Genomic DNA, 14,933 nt, shown 5'->3' on the forward strand with positions numbered 1-14,933 from the left:
AGAGCACAATACCATAGATGAGTAAAGCAAGGATAGCCTCAAAAGCATCGGTCTCAGATCTTTCAAAACAAATGGTGGCTTTTTGGTAGAGGAAGTTGTAGGGTAGACACTGGAGACCGGCTCTGGTGATGAATTTGTTCTTTATATCAGCTATCTCAAGGTGAAGGGCATTTGCAATGGCTGGGATTTTAGGACCGGGTTCAAGACCATGGAAGGGTACTTGGTCGAGTACTGGTAAACCGACCCAGTGGGAATATTCTTCAAGTGTGGGAACAAGCTGGTAATCCGAGAATGTAAAGCAATGATAGAGTGGATCATAGAACTGGACTAAAGTGTTGATGAGCCCCTCATCAACATTCGTCCTGAGAATATTGAGCAGATATCCATACCGGTTTCGAAAGTGTTCTGGATTCTTCACCATCCTCCCTAGATTTCTTAAGCTCTCTAAATCTGGTTTCTTGAATTCATACCTATGAGTTCTCCTTATAGCATTCTCCATATCTTTAATGTTTACAAAAAGGTTATATAAGTCCTTCGATGTTTAATGAAAAAAAAAAAAGTATTTATGCATGTATGCATGCATGTATGTTTATGCTAGAAAACATGGTAAGGTTGAATCCATAAGGTTGGAGTCAAGGGTACAATGCTATTTGGTAAGGACTATGGTTTAAATTGTACTTGTATCACAGGTTCTACCAAGTTCCCAAAGTCTACAACCCCCTCCAAATTTCATTGGGTGACGGGACAACACCCAGTCCAACAACGTTCGTAGGAAAGTCTCGTTTGAGTGTAGCATCGCGTGTCGACTAATTCCCAGACAACACTTGGTTAGCCACCGCACTACGTCTTAAAAGCCAAGATGGGTTAAGGGTTACTAAAAGGTCCTTAGCTTCGATGGAAACTTAAGAGCAATAAAGTCTAAACGTGAAAACACACGCCGACATATATCACTTCAAGCTCCTCCGCTAAGCGTGGTCATATCACATGTTCCAAAACACGAGAATACTCTCGGAATGTCACTATGATTCTACCACTCCTATCTTATTTTTCCTTCAAGCCCGGGATAGGACTTATCTCACCACTCACGTTACAAGAAAGAAAAAGGAAAAAAAAAGAACATATATACACATATTTCCATCTTTTTATTTGATTTATTATTTTTTAGCAAGTACTAGCACAAAAAGATTAAGTAAAGCCAAGTTAGGCTTAACCCTCTTAGGGGGGATCCCCAGTGAAGTCGCCATTTCTGTCGCGCCATTTTTCGGAGGTCAAAGGCCATTTGATTAGCGTTTGACTCAGTTTTTATCTCACGACTGAACAAATTTTTTTTAAGGGAAAAATGTTCCAAACCACCCATTTTGAAAAGATTTAGGGTTCGGGGGTTGGTTATATTTAGGGAAGGTGTTAGCACCCTAAATATTCGTAGTACTCTACGAGAACCTCTTGATTTTTATTCAACTTTTTGTGCTTAAACTTGCTTGCTTTTGAAGAGATGAAAATAGAATTGAAAAGAAAATGAAAATTGATTTTAGTTGAAAAGAAAAAAAAAAAGAAAATTGTTTTTGAGTTGAAAGTTGAAAAGAAAAAAAAGGAAATTGTTTTTTAATTGATTTGGAAGGACAAGGTCCTCTGTCTACGTACCCGTGAGGGATCAAAACCTCGTAGTTCGGGGTAGAAATTGACGTTTGATTTATTTTGTGTTTTTTATTAGTTTTTGAAAAGAAAAAAAAAAAGCCAAGTGGCAAATGAGAATTGATTTGTGTATTTTAGATTGAAAGAAATTGACTTGAAGTTGAATTAGAATTGATTTGAAATTTGATTAAGAAAAATAAAATAAAAAGACGGTCACTTGATTTAAGATCAAGGTTTTTTTTGTGAAAAGTTCTTTTTGTGATTTTTTGATATTTGAATGTTTTTGTTGTTTTGAAATAGTAAATAAAATTAAACTAACGAAGTTATGAAAATAAAAGCAGGGGACCCGAGCACTCTGGAGAATGATTAAATTAAACAAAAATATAATATTAACAAATAATTTAGGACCAGAGCACTCTGGATTAAATTAATTAACAAGGACCAGATTATTCTGGAGAATAACAAAATATAATATTGACAGTTAATTGAGGACCAGAGCACTCTGGATTAATTTAATTAACAGGGACCAGATTACTCTGGAGAATAACAAAATATAATATTGACAGTTAATTGAGGACCAGAGCACTCTGGATTAATTTAATTAACAAGGACCAGATTGTTCTGGAGAATAATTAAATTAAACAAAAATATAATATTAATAGTTAATATAGGGCCAGAGTACTCTGGATTAACAGATAGAGAAAGAATTAAAATGCATGAAAAAGAAATTAGAAAAATGAGATGATGGGGCGTGTGTGAGCAGTAAAGGAGGGTGCAGAAAATAAAATGAAGAGGATTTGGGCCTTGGGTGAGGCCGGGCGCGTGTGGGTCTGGAATAGACCGGTTCAGACCGGTTCAGGGGTTGAACCGGTCCAATCCCTTTTATAAATACACAGCTCCGGTTTTTTTAATCATTTTTATTTCAAACTTCTCTCCCTTCTCTTATTTCTAGAGAGAGAGGCTCTGCCTTCTCTCTAGAATTCTTCTCCGTCGCCACCTTCTTCTCCGGTGGCTGGCGCGGGGGCCGGCCGGCCAAGATGGCCGCGCCGGAGTGATTATGTACTCCTCTTTTTTATTATTTTTTGTTCTTTCTCTTCTACTCTCTCTCCTCTATACGTTTTTAGCCTTAAAATTCCCAAAATCAAACCTTTCAACCCTAGATCTAAAAGAGACGAAAGAAAGAAAAAGTAACCTTTAAAGCTTAAGCCGATTTGTGTTTCGGTTTGTGAGATTCTTGTATGGGTCAGACTTGGTTGTATGGATTTGCGGTTGATGATGATTTTGTGTTTGTGCTGTTTAGATTTGGTTTGTGGTTGATTGGATTTGTGATTTGGGGTTTATGGCTACTGGATTTGTGTTTTGTTCGTTGAAAAAAAAGGTTCTGTGAGCGTGAAACAGTTTGTGATGTGTGGTTCTTTGTTTGTTTATGGATCGGTGATGGTTTGAAATGAGTTGGGTTTTTTTTTCTGTGATTGGTTTTTGGATATTGTGATTGCAGGTTTTTGCAATTGAAATTCTGTGTTTTTGTCTGTTGGGCCCCCCTCCTTTCTTGGCTGGTTTGTGTGTTGTATTTATAGAGCAGAATTTTGTTGCTTGGAGAGGAACATGACAGCCTGTTTTGAGCTGTGTGAATGAACTGTGGGTGAGCTGTTTGGATATTATCCGACAATGGTTTTTGATTAATTTTTTGGGACATCTAAAGGATTAAAAATAAAAAACAAAGATGAGATAAAATAAAGATTAAAAAACGAATTTAAAGTTAATAAAAGATGGAAATTAAAATTAAATGAAAATTGAGAGAAGAGGGCCCGACTCGGAATCATATATGAGGTATTTTAAAATACCTCCCTGCTGAATTTTTGCTCGAAAGGCTGAGATCGGTCGGAGTTAAATGACACGTGTAAGTGGTATCTTGGGTCAAAAATTGGGGTATGACAACTATATCTGCCTTTCAGTTGTGATTGAGTGTTGGAAGTCTCTAGCATGCGTGCTTGATCTTTAAAAGTCTCTTGGAAGTGTCCTTGAGAAATATGAAGTCTCTTATAGTTATACTTGAGCAGTGGAAGTCTCTTTCAGTAGTGATTAAGCATTAAAAGTCTCTTGGTGTGACCTTGAGCATTTGGAAGTCTTTTGCAAGTTGCAAGTGTGCTTGAGTATTTGGAAGTCTCTTGGAAGAGTCCTTGAGCAATTGTAATCTAGTAAGATTATAGTGAAATCTCTTAGAAGTGCAAGGGGACTGGATTACTCCCATGTTGTGGGAGGAACCAATATAAATTGCTTGTGTATGCTCCCCCCCCCCCCCCCCCCCCCCCCCCTCCTCTCTCTCTTATCTCTGTGTTCTGTTTTATCCGATGCACTCAGACTCTGAGTCGTACTCTGAACCCATCAGATTCTGACCAATGTTAACACTTAGAAAAAGAATCAGAAAAGCCAACACAATTCAACCCCCTTCTTGTAACCAATACGGAACAACCGTCATCTTTAGCAAGCATAAATTCAAGACATTCACGACCAAACAAACCTTCTCAAACGTTGGGAATGTCAACTTCCATGACTCCTAGCATTTTTTGAAGTACAACCGATAAAAAGACCTAATATTCTAGTAGTAATGACAACGTCTTTCATTAGACATCATATTGACATGGAGATACATGACATCATGTATCATGTCTCCAAACAACTATTTACCGGTGTTTTTGGTAAATAAGACGCTAGTTTTAAATTTATTACTTGCAGGATCAAAATAAATATTATAGGACACGTTGTGCAATGTTTTTTCAAAAAATGTTCATGATGTTCTTAAGATGAAACATATAGAAGATGAAGATTAATATTTAATTCTACATAATGAAACAAGTTTGTAGAACTTTTGAAAGGAAACTTAAACTTCAAAGATGAAAGTAAAAAGATTTAAAAGAAATAAATTTGTATTGCATTAATAAAAATGGTTCATCAAATCAATGTACATACATTCTTGTTACTTTTCTCTCTCTTAGACTTGGATGATTCGAGTGCAAGAATTCTGATAATGATTTGTGACCCCTATTTTCAATGAAAAACTTCTATATATACATAAGTAAAATAACTGAAACTACCAACGGTCCTACACTACACATCTTCGACATACTTGACTTGTTTCCACGTGTCCTGGATCCTTGATCTTGCCTCTTCAAAGGAAATATGAACTCCATTTAGTCGAACTCAAGTACTCTGAACATGTTAACATCCATCATACCTTGTCGAACGCAGTTCCCTATAGTTTAAATTGAAATAAGCTTCTCTTCAACTAAATAAATTGCCTGTCGAAAACAAGCATTAAAACACAGGCTAACAAATTACCCCAAAAAATGTCATTTTCAAATGAATTTTGAATGAAATAGAAGATTGACATTTTTGAAAACTTTTCATGTTTCCAAGAAAAATGATGTCACTACTATCATGACATCACTTCAAAATTGTCTTTTCGGTCTCAAAAGCATCATTGCGCCATTTTAGGGAGTTAGTGCGCCACCTTATATTAAGTTAGTGGGCCACTTCATCAACCTAAGAACCTCAAGTGTCAATCAATGGCCTCAATATGCAACCAATTTTCCTAGGTTTCGACCACACAACAACTTTTTATTGGTTGATAACTCAAAATTTTTCTACTTTTCTCTTTCTTTAGAAAGTATAAATACTTTCTTCTTCTACCTTCTTCAATTTTTGCATTTCTTTCTCTCTCATTCCCTCTCAAGAACTCTCAGAGAAAAGAAAAACACCATTTTCTGCGCATCTAGAAAAGTTTCACCTCCGAGAAAAACTTTAAACAATCTTTCAATCCTTTTCAAATTTCTTCAAAAGAACAAAATGGCTTTATCATCATCCAGGATTCTTGCTATGGTGGCCAATCTAAGTGCACCTGTTCAGAAAAATAACCAAAGCTTCGCTCCTAACCCTTCGTAGTTGAACTCGGAGTTGTAAAAATCAGATAGTGCCACTGCAATTTGAAAATATTTATTTCCTTGACTCATCCCTTGTAGGGTTAATAGTGTTTTTCACCCCTGTAATATAAGTCATTTTCGGTTTTCGTCCCTATAAAATTTTCGGTTTGATTTGCATCCTTGTAAAATATTTTTTTTTTCCGGAAAACACCCTTAATAGGCCATTCAAAAACCAAAATTTCTTGAAAAAAATTCTGAAAATGGCCTATTGAGGTTGTTTTCCGGAAAATAAAAATTTTACGAGGACACAAATCAAACCGAAAATTTTATAGGGACGAAAACCGAAAATGACATATATTACAGGGATAAAAACACTATTAACCCTTGATTTTAAATGACGGTAAATTAATATATATATATATATATATACACACACACACACATATAAGTCAAATTTGATTCAGTTTGGACTTGTGATGAATGAGGGTTTTCATACTAATTTATTAGTATTTTATTATTTCAGCCTAATTTTATTATTTGTTTGTTTTGTTTTCAGTTTGTTATTTTTTGGCCCTTTAAGATTTGTTATTTTCATATTTAAGTTTAACAGTTGTAGCTTAAGAGATAACTTTTATTCGTTCAATAATATTTCAAGAGAGTTTTCTCAATTTGTGATGGATTCAGGAACCCTATTTTCATAAGTTTGTCGCTTGCAAACTTGTTTTTTTCAATCTAAGTTTAGCGTTGGCTAACCTACGCTTCCAACTGCGTCAACTTGAATACATAGAAGAACAAAAATTAAACCGATTTGTTTTTCTTTTTGTGGAAAAATTGAACCAATTTAAGGGTTTGAATTGAATTTTTGGGTTCATGATATTTTGATTTGGTTCCTACACCCATATACGGGGCAGGAAACCTCATACCTCATAATCTATAAGCCAAATACGAAAGCCTTGAGCACATATGCTTACAACGAATTAAGGCTTGAAAATATGAGATTATTAAGCAACTTAACACATAATAAGCTTGATTTGTACTTCAAACCATGTGATAATAAATATCTTCTTACACCTTGTCCCCCATATTCACCTCTTACAATTAAGTGTATAAATATAAATGAATAATTCTTAACTCTAGCAATCCTATCATATTTTCATCATTGCCATGGTTCATCTAAAAATTCACATCATCTTTCTATTTTTAGCCACATTCAGCATCTTGTTTGAAACTTCAAATGCTGCCTCTATCAATGTGGCTAGCTTTGGTGCAAAATCTGATGGCACACAAGACTCAACAAAACCTTTTCTAAGTGCATGGTCTTTAGCATGCAAATCAAATGAAGCATCCACAATTTATGTTCCTCAAGGAAGTTTCTTGTTAAAACAAGTGAGTTTTTGGGGTCCTTGTTTGAACAAGATTGATTTTAAAATTGATGGTACTATAGTTGCACCTTCAAAATATGAGTCACTTGGTAATTCTGGATATTGGATCTTGTTTATGAAAGTTAATTGGGTTTCAATTTATGGTGGAACTTTTGATGGAAAAGGTGCTGGTTATTGGCGGTGTAGAAAAGCTGGAAGGAGTTGTCCTGCTGCAGCAAGGGTATGTATATCCATGTTTGAGTATTATATGTTTAATTTTTAGGCTAAACTGCACTTTCTGCCCCCTAAGTTTTAAAATGTTGCGATTTTGATCTCCTGTTAAAAAAATGACAATTTTGGCCCTTTCGTCCCAAAATTGTTGAGAAGAAGCCACGTGTCCCAGAACAGGGGCTAAAATCGCAACTTTTTTAGAAGATAAGGGGCCATTTTTTTTAACAGGGAGTCAAAATCGCAACATTTTAAAATTTAGGGAGTGAAAAGTGCAGTTTAACCTAATTTTTAAAGACAGATAAGGTAAAAGTTTTATGCTGTCAATAAATCACAACTATTCATATTTGTGAATTTTAAAATAGTTATGATTAAAGTCAAATGTTTTAAATAATCGATCCATTGTGATTGACACAGATTGAGAGTATAAAATACAATTGCATGATGGTGTATATAATCTTTTATTATTTTGTTTAGAATTTCATCATTGACGTGTACTATGCATCTCAAGAATTTTCAATTTATCATTTTGGGGGACAATATCTTTGATAATTTCAATGACTAAATTAATCATTTATTCAAAGTTCAAATTAAGAAAGAGTGGAACTAACGATTAAAAAGTTCACTGCCCCGGCCACAGCATATATACATGTCTCTGACAACTGAGCTATGTTTACGGAGTATTATTGGACTAACAAATATTATCTGAAAGTGCAGTCTATATCATTCAGTTGGTCCAAAAATGTATTGGTTAGTGGATTAACATCATTAAACAGCAAGGCAATACACATTGCAGTGGACCATTGCAAAAATGTTGTAATAAAAGATGTGAAAATTAGGGCTCCTAGTAGAAGTCCAAACACAGATGGAATAAATGTGCAATTTTCAACTGGAGTTACTATAAGCCATTCTACTATAATGACTGGTGATGATTGTATATCCATAAATCAGGGTACAACTCATGTGTGGATTGATCGTATTGCATGTGGCCCTGGTCATGGCATTAGGTAATTCATTTTTCCCATCACCTTTAAATTTCGTAAAATATGATTGGATTGTAATATTTGATCTCGTTTTTTTTTTTTTTTTTGTTTAATGAGCAATTTTAAGATGTCTATTGAGCAACTATCCTACTATTTTAAGCTAGCAAAAAGGAAAAAATAAAGACGAAATTTAGGTGAAAATCTAATAAAAAGCAAAAAGTTTTTTTAAATCTTGATCAATAGTAATCAATGAAAAAAATATATAACCAATGAAGTTGAGTCTAGCACAAGACTCTTGACTTTTACAACGCGACAAAACAATATTTCAATTCTCGCCGACGGAGTGATACTTACATTAGTATATGACGTGCCTAAATTAGAATTACTCCAATGAAGATGACCGGACCCATAAACTCATTGCCTTCATGTTTTGCGTTAAATTGTGGTGTCTCTTTAAATTGCTTTGTTCACGGCTCAATATGATGTCCCAACAGGAAACCCAAAAAAATAAAATAGTAAAGTAACTATTATCCTTTTTAAATGTATCGATCCATAAATTAATAAATCCTTCAATTTTCATTGGTCTTTAATTGTAGCATTGGAAGTTTGGGCAGCGATTCAAATGAGGCAGGAGTTGAGAACGTGACAGTGACTGATTCAGTGTTTACCAAAACACAAAATGGGGTTAGAATAAAATCATGGGCAAAACCAAACAATGGATATGCAAGAGATATTAATTTTAGGAATCTCATCATGCAAAATGTCTACTATCCCATCATTATCGATCAAAGATACTGCACCAAAACTGATTGTCCTCACCAGGTTATTTCTCTACACATTACTAATACCAATTACTACATTTCTCCTACTTAGGATGATAAAATATTTTTTTATTATTTGATTAGATGAAGCCATTTTTGCATTGTATTTGCAGTGAGTACAATATTTAAAACTGAAGTTTAGAACTGTTTAGATTCTGCCTTGAGAATGCTCTCGATGGGTTATTTATACCCTTTTTTGGGCTTTGTTTCCGTGACTTAGGCCCCAAGTAACATGGTCCCTAAGTCATGTTCAAGCATTCTAGATGCTTCTAGAAACCTTATGAGGCCCGCGGCCTTAGGGGGACGTGCCTAGGGTTGCTCAAGCCCTTCTAGAGGGGTGTTGTGTCCTTAATTAGATATTGACGGTCCACAACTCCCAAACACGAGTCTTTGGACGAGGCGAAATAATTAATTATGAGAATAATGATTAATGCATTTAACTTAGATGAATCCTTAGGTAAGTATAGCTTAGATGATATTTGTTGGGATATTTGATGTGGTTGGATGTGGGTTCGAATTCGACATCCTCCACTTATCAAAATTAGGATAGATCGCCATAATTTAATCGAGCTAACCTCAATTAATGCACAAAACTTTCCATGTGTGCATTAATACTAGCAGCAATTTCTTACAAGATTTAAAGTAAAAAAATTACATATTTATTTTCAAATTCAATAATACATAATAGCTATTATTAAACATAACTTTTATTTGTTGTTTATAAATATATATTTGAATACAGAATTCTGGGGTGAAGATAAGCAGTGTATCATATCAACACATAAAGGGAACTTCAGCAAGTCCAGTAGCTATCAAATTTGATTGCAGTCAAAGCAACCCATGTTTGGGTCTCAAATTGCAAGATATAAACCTCATTTATCTAAAAGGATCTAAAACTTCTTCATCTTGTAGAAATGCTGGAGGAAGTACCCTTGGTTTAGTCATTCCAAAAAGTTGCCTTTGAATAAAAAAATTTAAATAAAAAAAAAGTTGATTATAAGTGTAAATTATCATTCTTAAAAATTTTCTTTGCATTATTGTGAATAACATGAATATTGTTTTTTAGAGGAAACTTGTGTGATTTGAGTTCCTCATCAAGAACTTATAGAATTCATCAATATTGAATTGAATATATATCTTCATATACTAGTATTATAGTTCTTTCACTCCAATTCATGTACTGTTATACAAAAATAAGTTGTCCTTCGATACTACAATTTGTATGAAACTGTTTTAGTGATAAACCTTCGTCGGAGAATTTATGAGGCACACAAGATGTGTTCTTTTCTTCCAACTAGTTTTTCAATACTAATCTATCTCATATTATAAGTTGTTTTGGTAATATGATCTCGTTTTATATACCACCGGTGAAAACGTCTTATCCGTTTTTTCCTTCCAACTAGTCTTTCAATACTAATCTATCTCATGTGTTGTATTTTAATATTTCTATATCTTGTAAAACTTTTTTTAGAGGATTTATATTTTGTAAAACTATTTCCAAAGTAGTATTTTGCAAATTGGCTCTAATTTTGTAGAATGATTTAGTAAACCTTTGATATTCAAGTGTTGTGTGAAGATTTAGAATGTGGCATTATGATCCTTATATTTGCCAAGATATTCTTTGCAAAAACCTATAGAGTCTTCTAAACAATTCAACTTAGTTAAATAAAGCATTGTTTATAAATGTGTGGTACTATGTTTGATATGATATAAATTCATTGTTGAAACATAACACTAAAAGCCTTAGAATTAAGTTTGCCACATGATAAGGAAGAAGAACACCATACATCTCAATTACTTGCAACACAAGCTATCAAAGCTCTAGCTAGTTTTCGGTTAGTAAAATTGTCATAACTGCTTCCCTTGATTATAGGAAAGTTAGTTATCATCCTATGAGATAGAGTTCTTAGTAGCTTATCATACTCTCTCATATGATCTCTAAATTGTTGTAATTGTTTCATTCTCAAGTAATCAAGAAAACTATGATCCACCTTTGAATTCACCAAGTCATTTCTTATCACATTCCATGATATAAATCTTATTTCGTTATATTAATGTATTATTGCTGCTTTTATGATGTGCAATCTATTTTACATCGTTTAATTTAAAAAATGTGACATATACTTTTTTGTAAAAAGGACATGGTTATAGGCATGTGCAGATGCTAGTTTCTAGACATCGAAATAGGTTTGAATCACACACATTATCAAAATGTAATGCTATTCTATCAGCTAACTAGACGAGACATCGGAAGTTAGATGATGGAATTTAAGCGCACATAATAACACATGAAAAAAGAATTATAATACACATACTTTAAATTTACTAAACTCAACTTAGGGCTTTATTACATTAGAAAACAAAGGGTTTCACAGTATTAACCCCCTTAAAAGTAGCTTCGTCTCCAAAACTAGTTAGCCACAAACAAGCTAGGGTAAAGCTCCCTCAAATACCACCCATCAGTGGAACTTCAGATGAGGCATTTTTTTTTTAATGCAGTTGAATTTTTTGAGTTTATGTCGTGATGTAAAGTGTGCACAATTTATTTTTGATCAATTTTGGTCAAAATTTGTTACATGGTCAAAATTCATTAGGTTTTAAGTTAAAATCAGAGATTTTTATTTCAAACCTGAATCAGTTAACTTATTGATGAGCAGGTTGATTTAGATAATCACTGTCATTAAACAAACATAATTTATTTTATTTTTTAACCAATATATTCTTTCTTTTTTTATTACAAAGAGGGCCTAACCTGAAGAAAAATGGTAAATTCTAGTTCACGACAATTTTTAAACATTGAGACTAAATTCAAAGACATGAACTAAATTGAAACATTTCTAGATTCAATCCATAAAATTAGTCAACTACATTCAATAAACTGAATACAAACTCAAATTGTTTCAACAGATGGAATTTGGGAATTTAAAATCATATACACGTTACCGAACCAAACTATTTCAAATTTGTTCCAAGTTTGAACCCAGCGACTCCGATTGGCTCTTTGGGTTAACCAATCTAGTAATATCAATCTAATCAAAATTAATGATTTATTATCTATATAATAATCTACCGTACTTGTATCATATATACATATAATGTGACAGTTTCTTATCATAAATCGTGAATAACAATACATTTTCTTAGATTGTTACTTGTATTATTAACCAATCCAACAATATTCAGGCTAGAGTGATCTCTAATTACCTGAACCAAATTTTTTTAACACCAAAGCAAGAGGAAAATGAGAATTACTTGTGTTTGTCTTTACAATCATGACAAATTGTAAATGACAAATAACAAATGGCCAAAAATGAAACAGATAGGGAAAAGGGAAATAACAAAGACTGAACACTTCAGATAGGAGTTTACAATTTTTGTACCAACTTGCTTAAGGTTTTGAAGGCGAAACGTGTAAAACATTATGGCAGAAGAATTAACAATCACCTGCAAAACTCCTATACTAAGTGATCAATATTTACATACCTATCAGACAGCCAATAGAGATAATCTATTAAAAAAAAATCTTCACACACCTGCAGACAATGGATGGCAATATCATGAAAGAATGATAGCAAGAGCTAGCAGACAATCATCAAAGCAGTGATAGCCATCTATTATATACAGAATAGCCAGTGTGACAATTTAGGATGTTAACCGAATTATAATATCTCTTTCTACTTGTGCCAACTATTTCTTGAATACAAACCTCCGGCACAGGCATAATATCAAGGAAATTGATAGATAGGTCAAATTATCAAAACAACCAAAGCATCACGAATGGTAAAACACTGCAAAAAGCCACTTGGAAGCAAAGAAGACTATTTAAATTACATTATTCCTTAAGTCAGAACCCAACGGATAATATTGAATACAAATTTTTTATAACTAGTTAGTTTGATCAAAGTTTAGGAAAGTAGTTAAAGAAAAAGAAGCTAGTTTATTACCTCTCTGATATTGTCAGCTCAAGGGAAATTATTTCCGACTTCGACATGATAGATTGCCAAACTACTTTATAAATAGAAAAGGCGATGAAGAGCAGTTTGCAGATCTATCCAGAATTAGACGAAAATATGCTTAAACATTACTAATGTAAATATCATGTACAGAGGCTCAAACATTCATGTTTCACATTACAGCAAGGTTTTCATGTCAAAAACAGCACTTTTATTGAACCAATAAAAGGGCAACCCGGTGCACTAGAGCTCCCGCATATGCAGGGTCCGGGAAGGGGTCCCACCATTTGGTGTATTGTACGCAACCTTACCCTGTTTTACACAAGAGGCTGTCTCCAGGACTTGAACCCGTGACCTTTCAGTCACATGACAACAACTTCACCAGTTGCGCCAAGGTTACCCCTCACTTTTATTGAACCAATGTACAAATAAAAAGTTTCCAAAGTACTTTTATTAGGAGACAGCTATTCTCTAAATTATACGTGAGATTTCTATTAGGACATTAGTTGAAGCCTTGAGAGCATAAAAAATTTTATTCAAATTTCTCTATCAATATAGCGAAATTAATCAACCAGATCTTAATCAAGCCTTAAGGCTTCCCATACCTCACAAATACAAATGATTAGAATAGGTGCATAGGGATATCCTTATAAAAATGCTAACAACACTCTTTTGGACCCACTATTAAAAACATCATTTTCTGATTCCTAAATTACAACCCAAATGGACTAATCACAAAGAATGTGTTGCTAACATTGTTTAATGTTTATCCTTATAACGACAACAAAGCTCTTTTTCCACTAGATCAAATCGGCTAAATGGACCAATCAACAACATAAAATGCTGTCGCTGTAAAAAAAAAAAAACATAAAATGCTGTCAAGTATTGGGTCAAGAGATATGCCATTTACCTCTAAATCTCTCTTAATGGTTTGACTTATAGTTTTCCTTGGTTGTCCTCTATCTAAATCTATTGGACTATCCATCTGGACAATTCTCCTTATAAGTGCTTCTTCAAGTTTAACTACACATACACAAACCACCTAAGCAGAAACTCTTACAAACCTTAATAATATAACTCACATTCACATAAAATGAGACATTGGAAGTTTAGGTATGGATGCCATTTTATAGTTTGACAAAATGACATGAATACTGAATCAGATATATGCAGAAAACAACAACAGACACTATGACCATCCCTTGTTCTGAAGATAAACAAATCATTATTGACTATTGTTCATCCCTAAATTGTGTTGGGTGTGAAGTGTATTGAGTTAGGCCAAAGTAGTTTTTGTAAGGCTTACCTAATCCTTACCCCTTGAGCTAGCTTTTTGAGTTGGGTTAGGCCTAACCTAAATTCTAAAACATGATATCAAGACCTCTCTGACCAAATCGTTTAGAGGTTGATCCTTGTTGCCTACATTCTAATAATAAAAGTTCAATTTCAATACAAGGTAAGTGAGCCTGCGCATTGTCCATGCATCAAGTCCAAGTGCTCTTTCCATAAGGGCGTACAGAGATCTAGTACAAAAACTATTTATTTGTCTTCAAGTAACAACTTAACAAAAACTTAAAGATCATGAATGCAACTAATTTCACATTCTTCTTCTGAAATCTCTTTTACATGCTTCAAAAAGGCTGAAACTTAAAATGAAATAAGTTTGCCACTTTGAAAATCCTCAATACTACATTATTCGGTTATTTTCATAAATGTTCTGATGTTTCATACATATAGGTATGGTCATATATTTCATGACAGTGCTTAATGTTTCTAATGGGTTACTATGGATGATAGTTATTGCTTGAAAGACCAATAAACGTGCCATTCAATCTTATCCATGCAATGCAACTTTTTAACTTGATTTTTGTAATTTCAGTTATCTTTAGACTCCCTTCAATCTGTTGTAATTCCTCACAAGTTTTTCCTAGTATTTTTAGGATTGTTGAACAATGTCTTCAATACTTTTGTGGGTGGTTAGCTAATTTATGCCTCCTTCACACACAATGATACACATAATAATACTAGAATCACA

At 33.6% G+C, this 14,933-nt stretch overlaps 1 protein-coding gene across 1 annotated transcript; it reads left to right on the forward strand.

Moving 5' to 3' along the window:
* Window positions 1-6,675: 6,675 nt before the first annotated feature.
* Window positions 6,676-10,073, forward strand: LOC11411658 (polygalacturonase). The gene is made up of 4 exons (XM_003595515.4): window positions 6,676-7,154; window positions 7,859-8,148; window positions 8,721-8,946; window positions 9,688-10,073. The coding sequence occupies exons 1-4, from the start codon at window positions 6,717-6,719 to the stop codon at window positions 9,907-9,909; spliced, it is 1,176 nt and encodes a 391-aa protein (XP_003595563.1). The 5' UTR covers window positions 6,676-6,716; the 3' UTR covers window positions 9,910-10,073.
* The last annotated feature ends 4,860 nt before the right edge of the window (window positions 10,074-14,933 follow it).

The sequence above is a fragment of the Medicago truncatula genome, chromosome 2, assembly GCF_003473485.1.
Source record: "Medicago truncatula cultivar Jemalong A17 chromosome 2, MtrunA17r5.0-ANR, whole genome shotgun sequence".
Taxonomy (NCBI): domain Eukaryota; kingdom Viridiplantae; phylum Streptophyta; class Magnoliopsida; order Fabales; family Fabaceae; genus Medicago; species Medicago truncatula.

Excerpts from the sequence above, each read along its gene's own strand:
- LOC11411658 (XM_003595515.4), top strand. The coding sequence starts at position 6,717 with ATGGTTCATCTAAAAATTCACATCATCTTTCTATTTTTAGCCACATTC. Across the intron at positions 7,155-7,858 it reads GTTGTCCTGCTGCAGCAAGG|TCTATATCATTCAGTTGGTC; the intron begins GTATGTATATCC and ends CTGAAAGTGCAG. Across the intron at positions 8,149-8,720 it reads GGCCCTGGTCATGGCATTAG|CATTGGAAGTTTGGGCAGCG; the intron begins GTAATTCATTTT and ends CTTTAATTGTAG.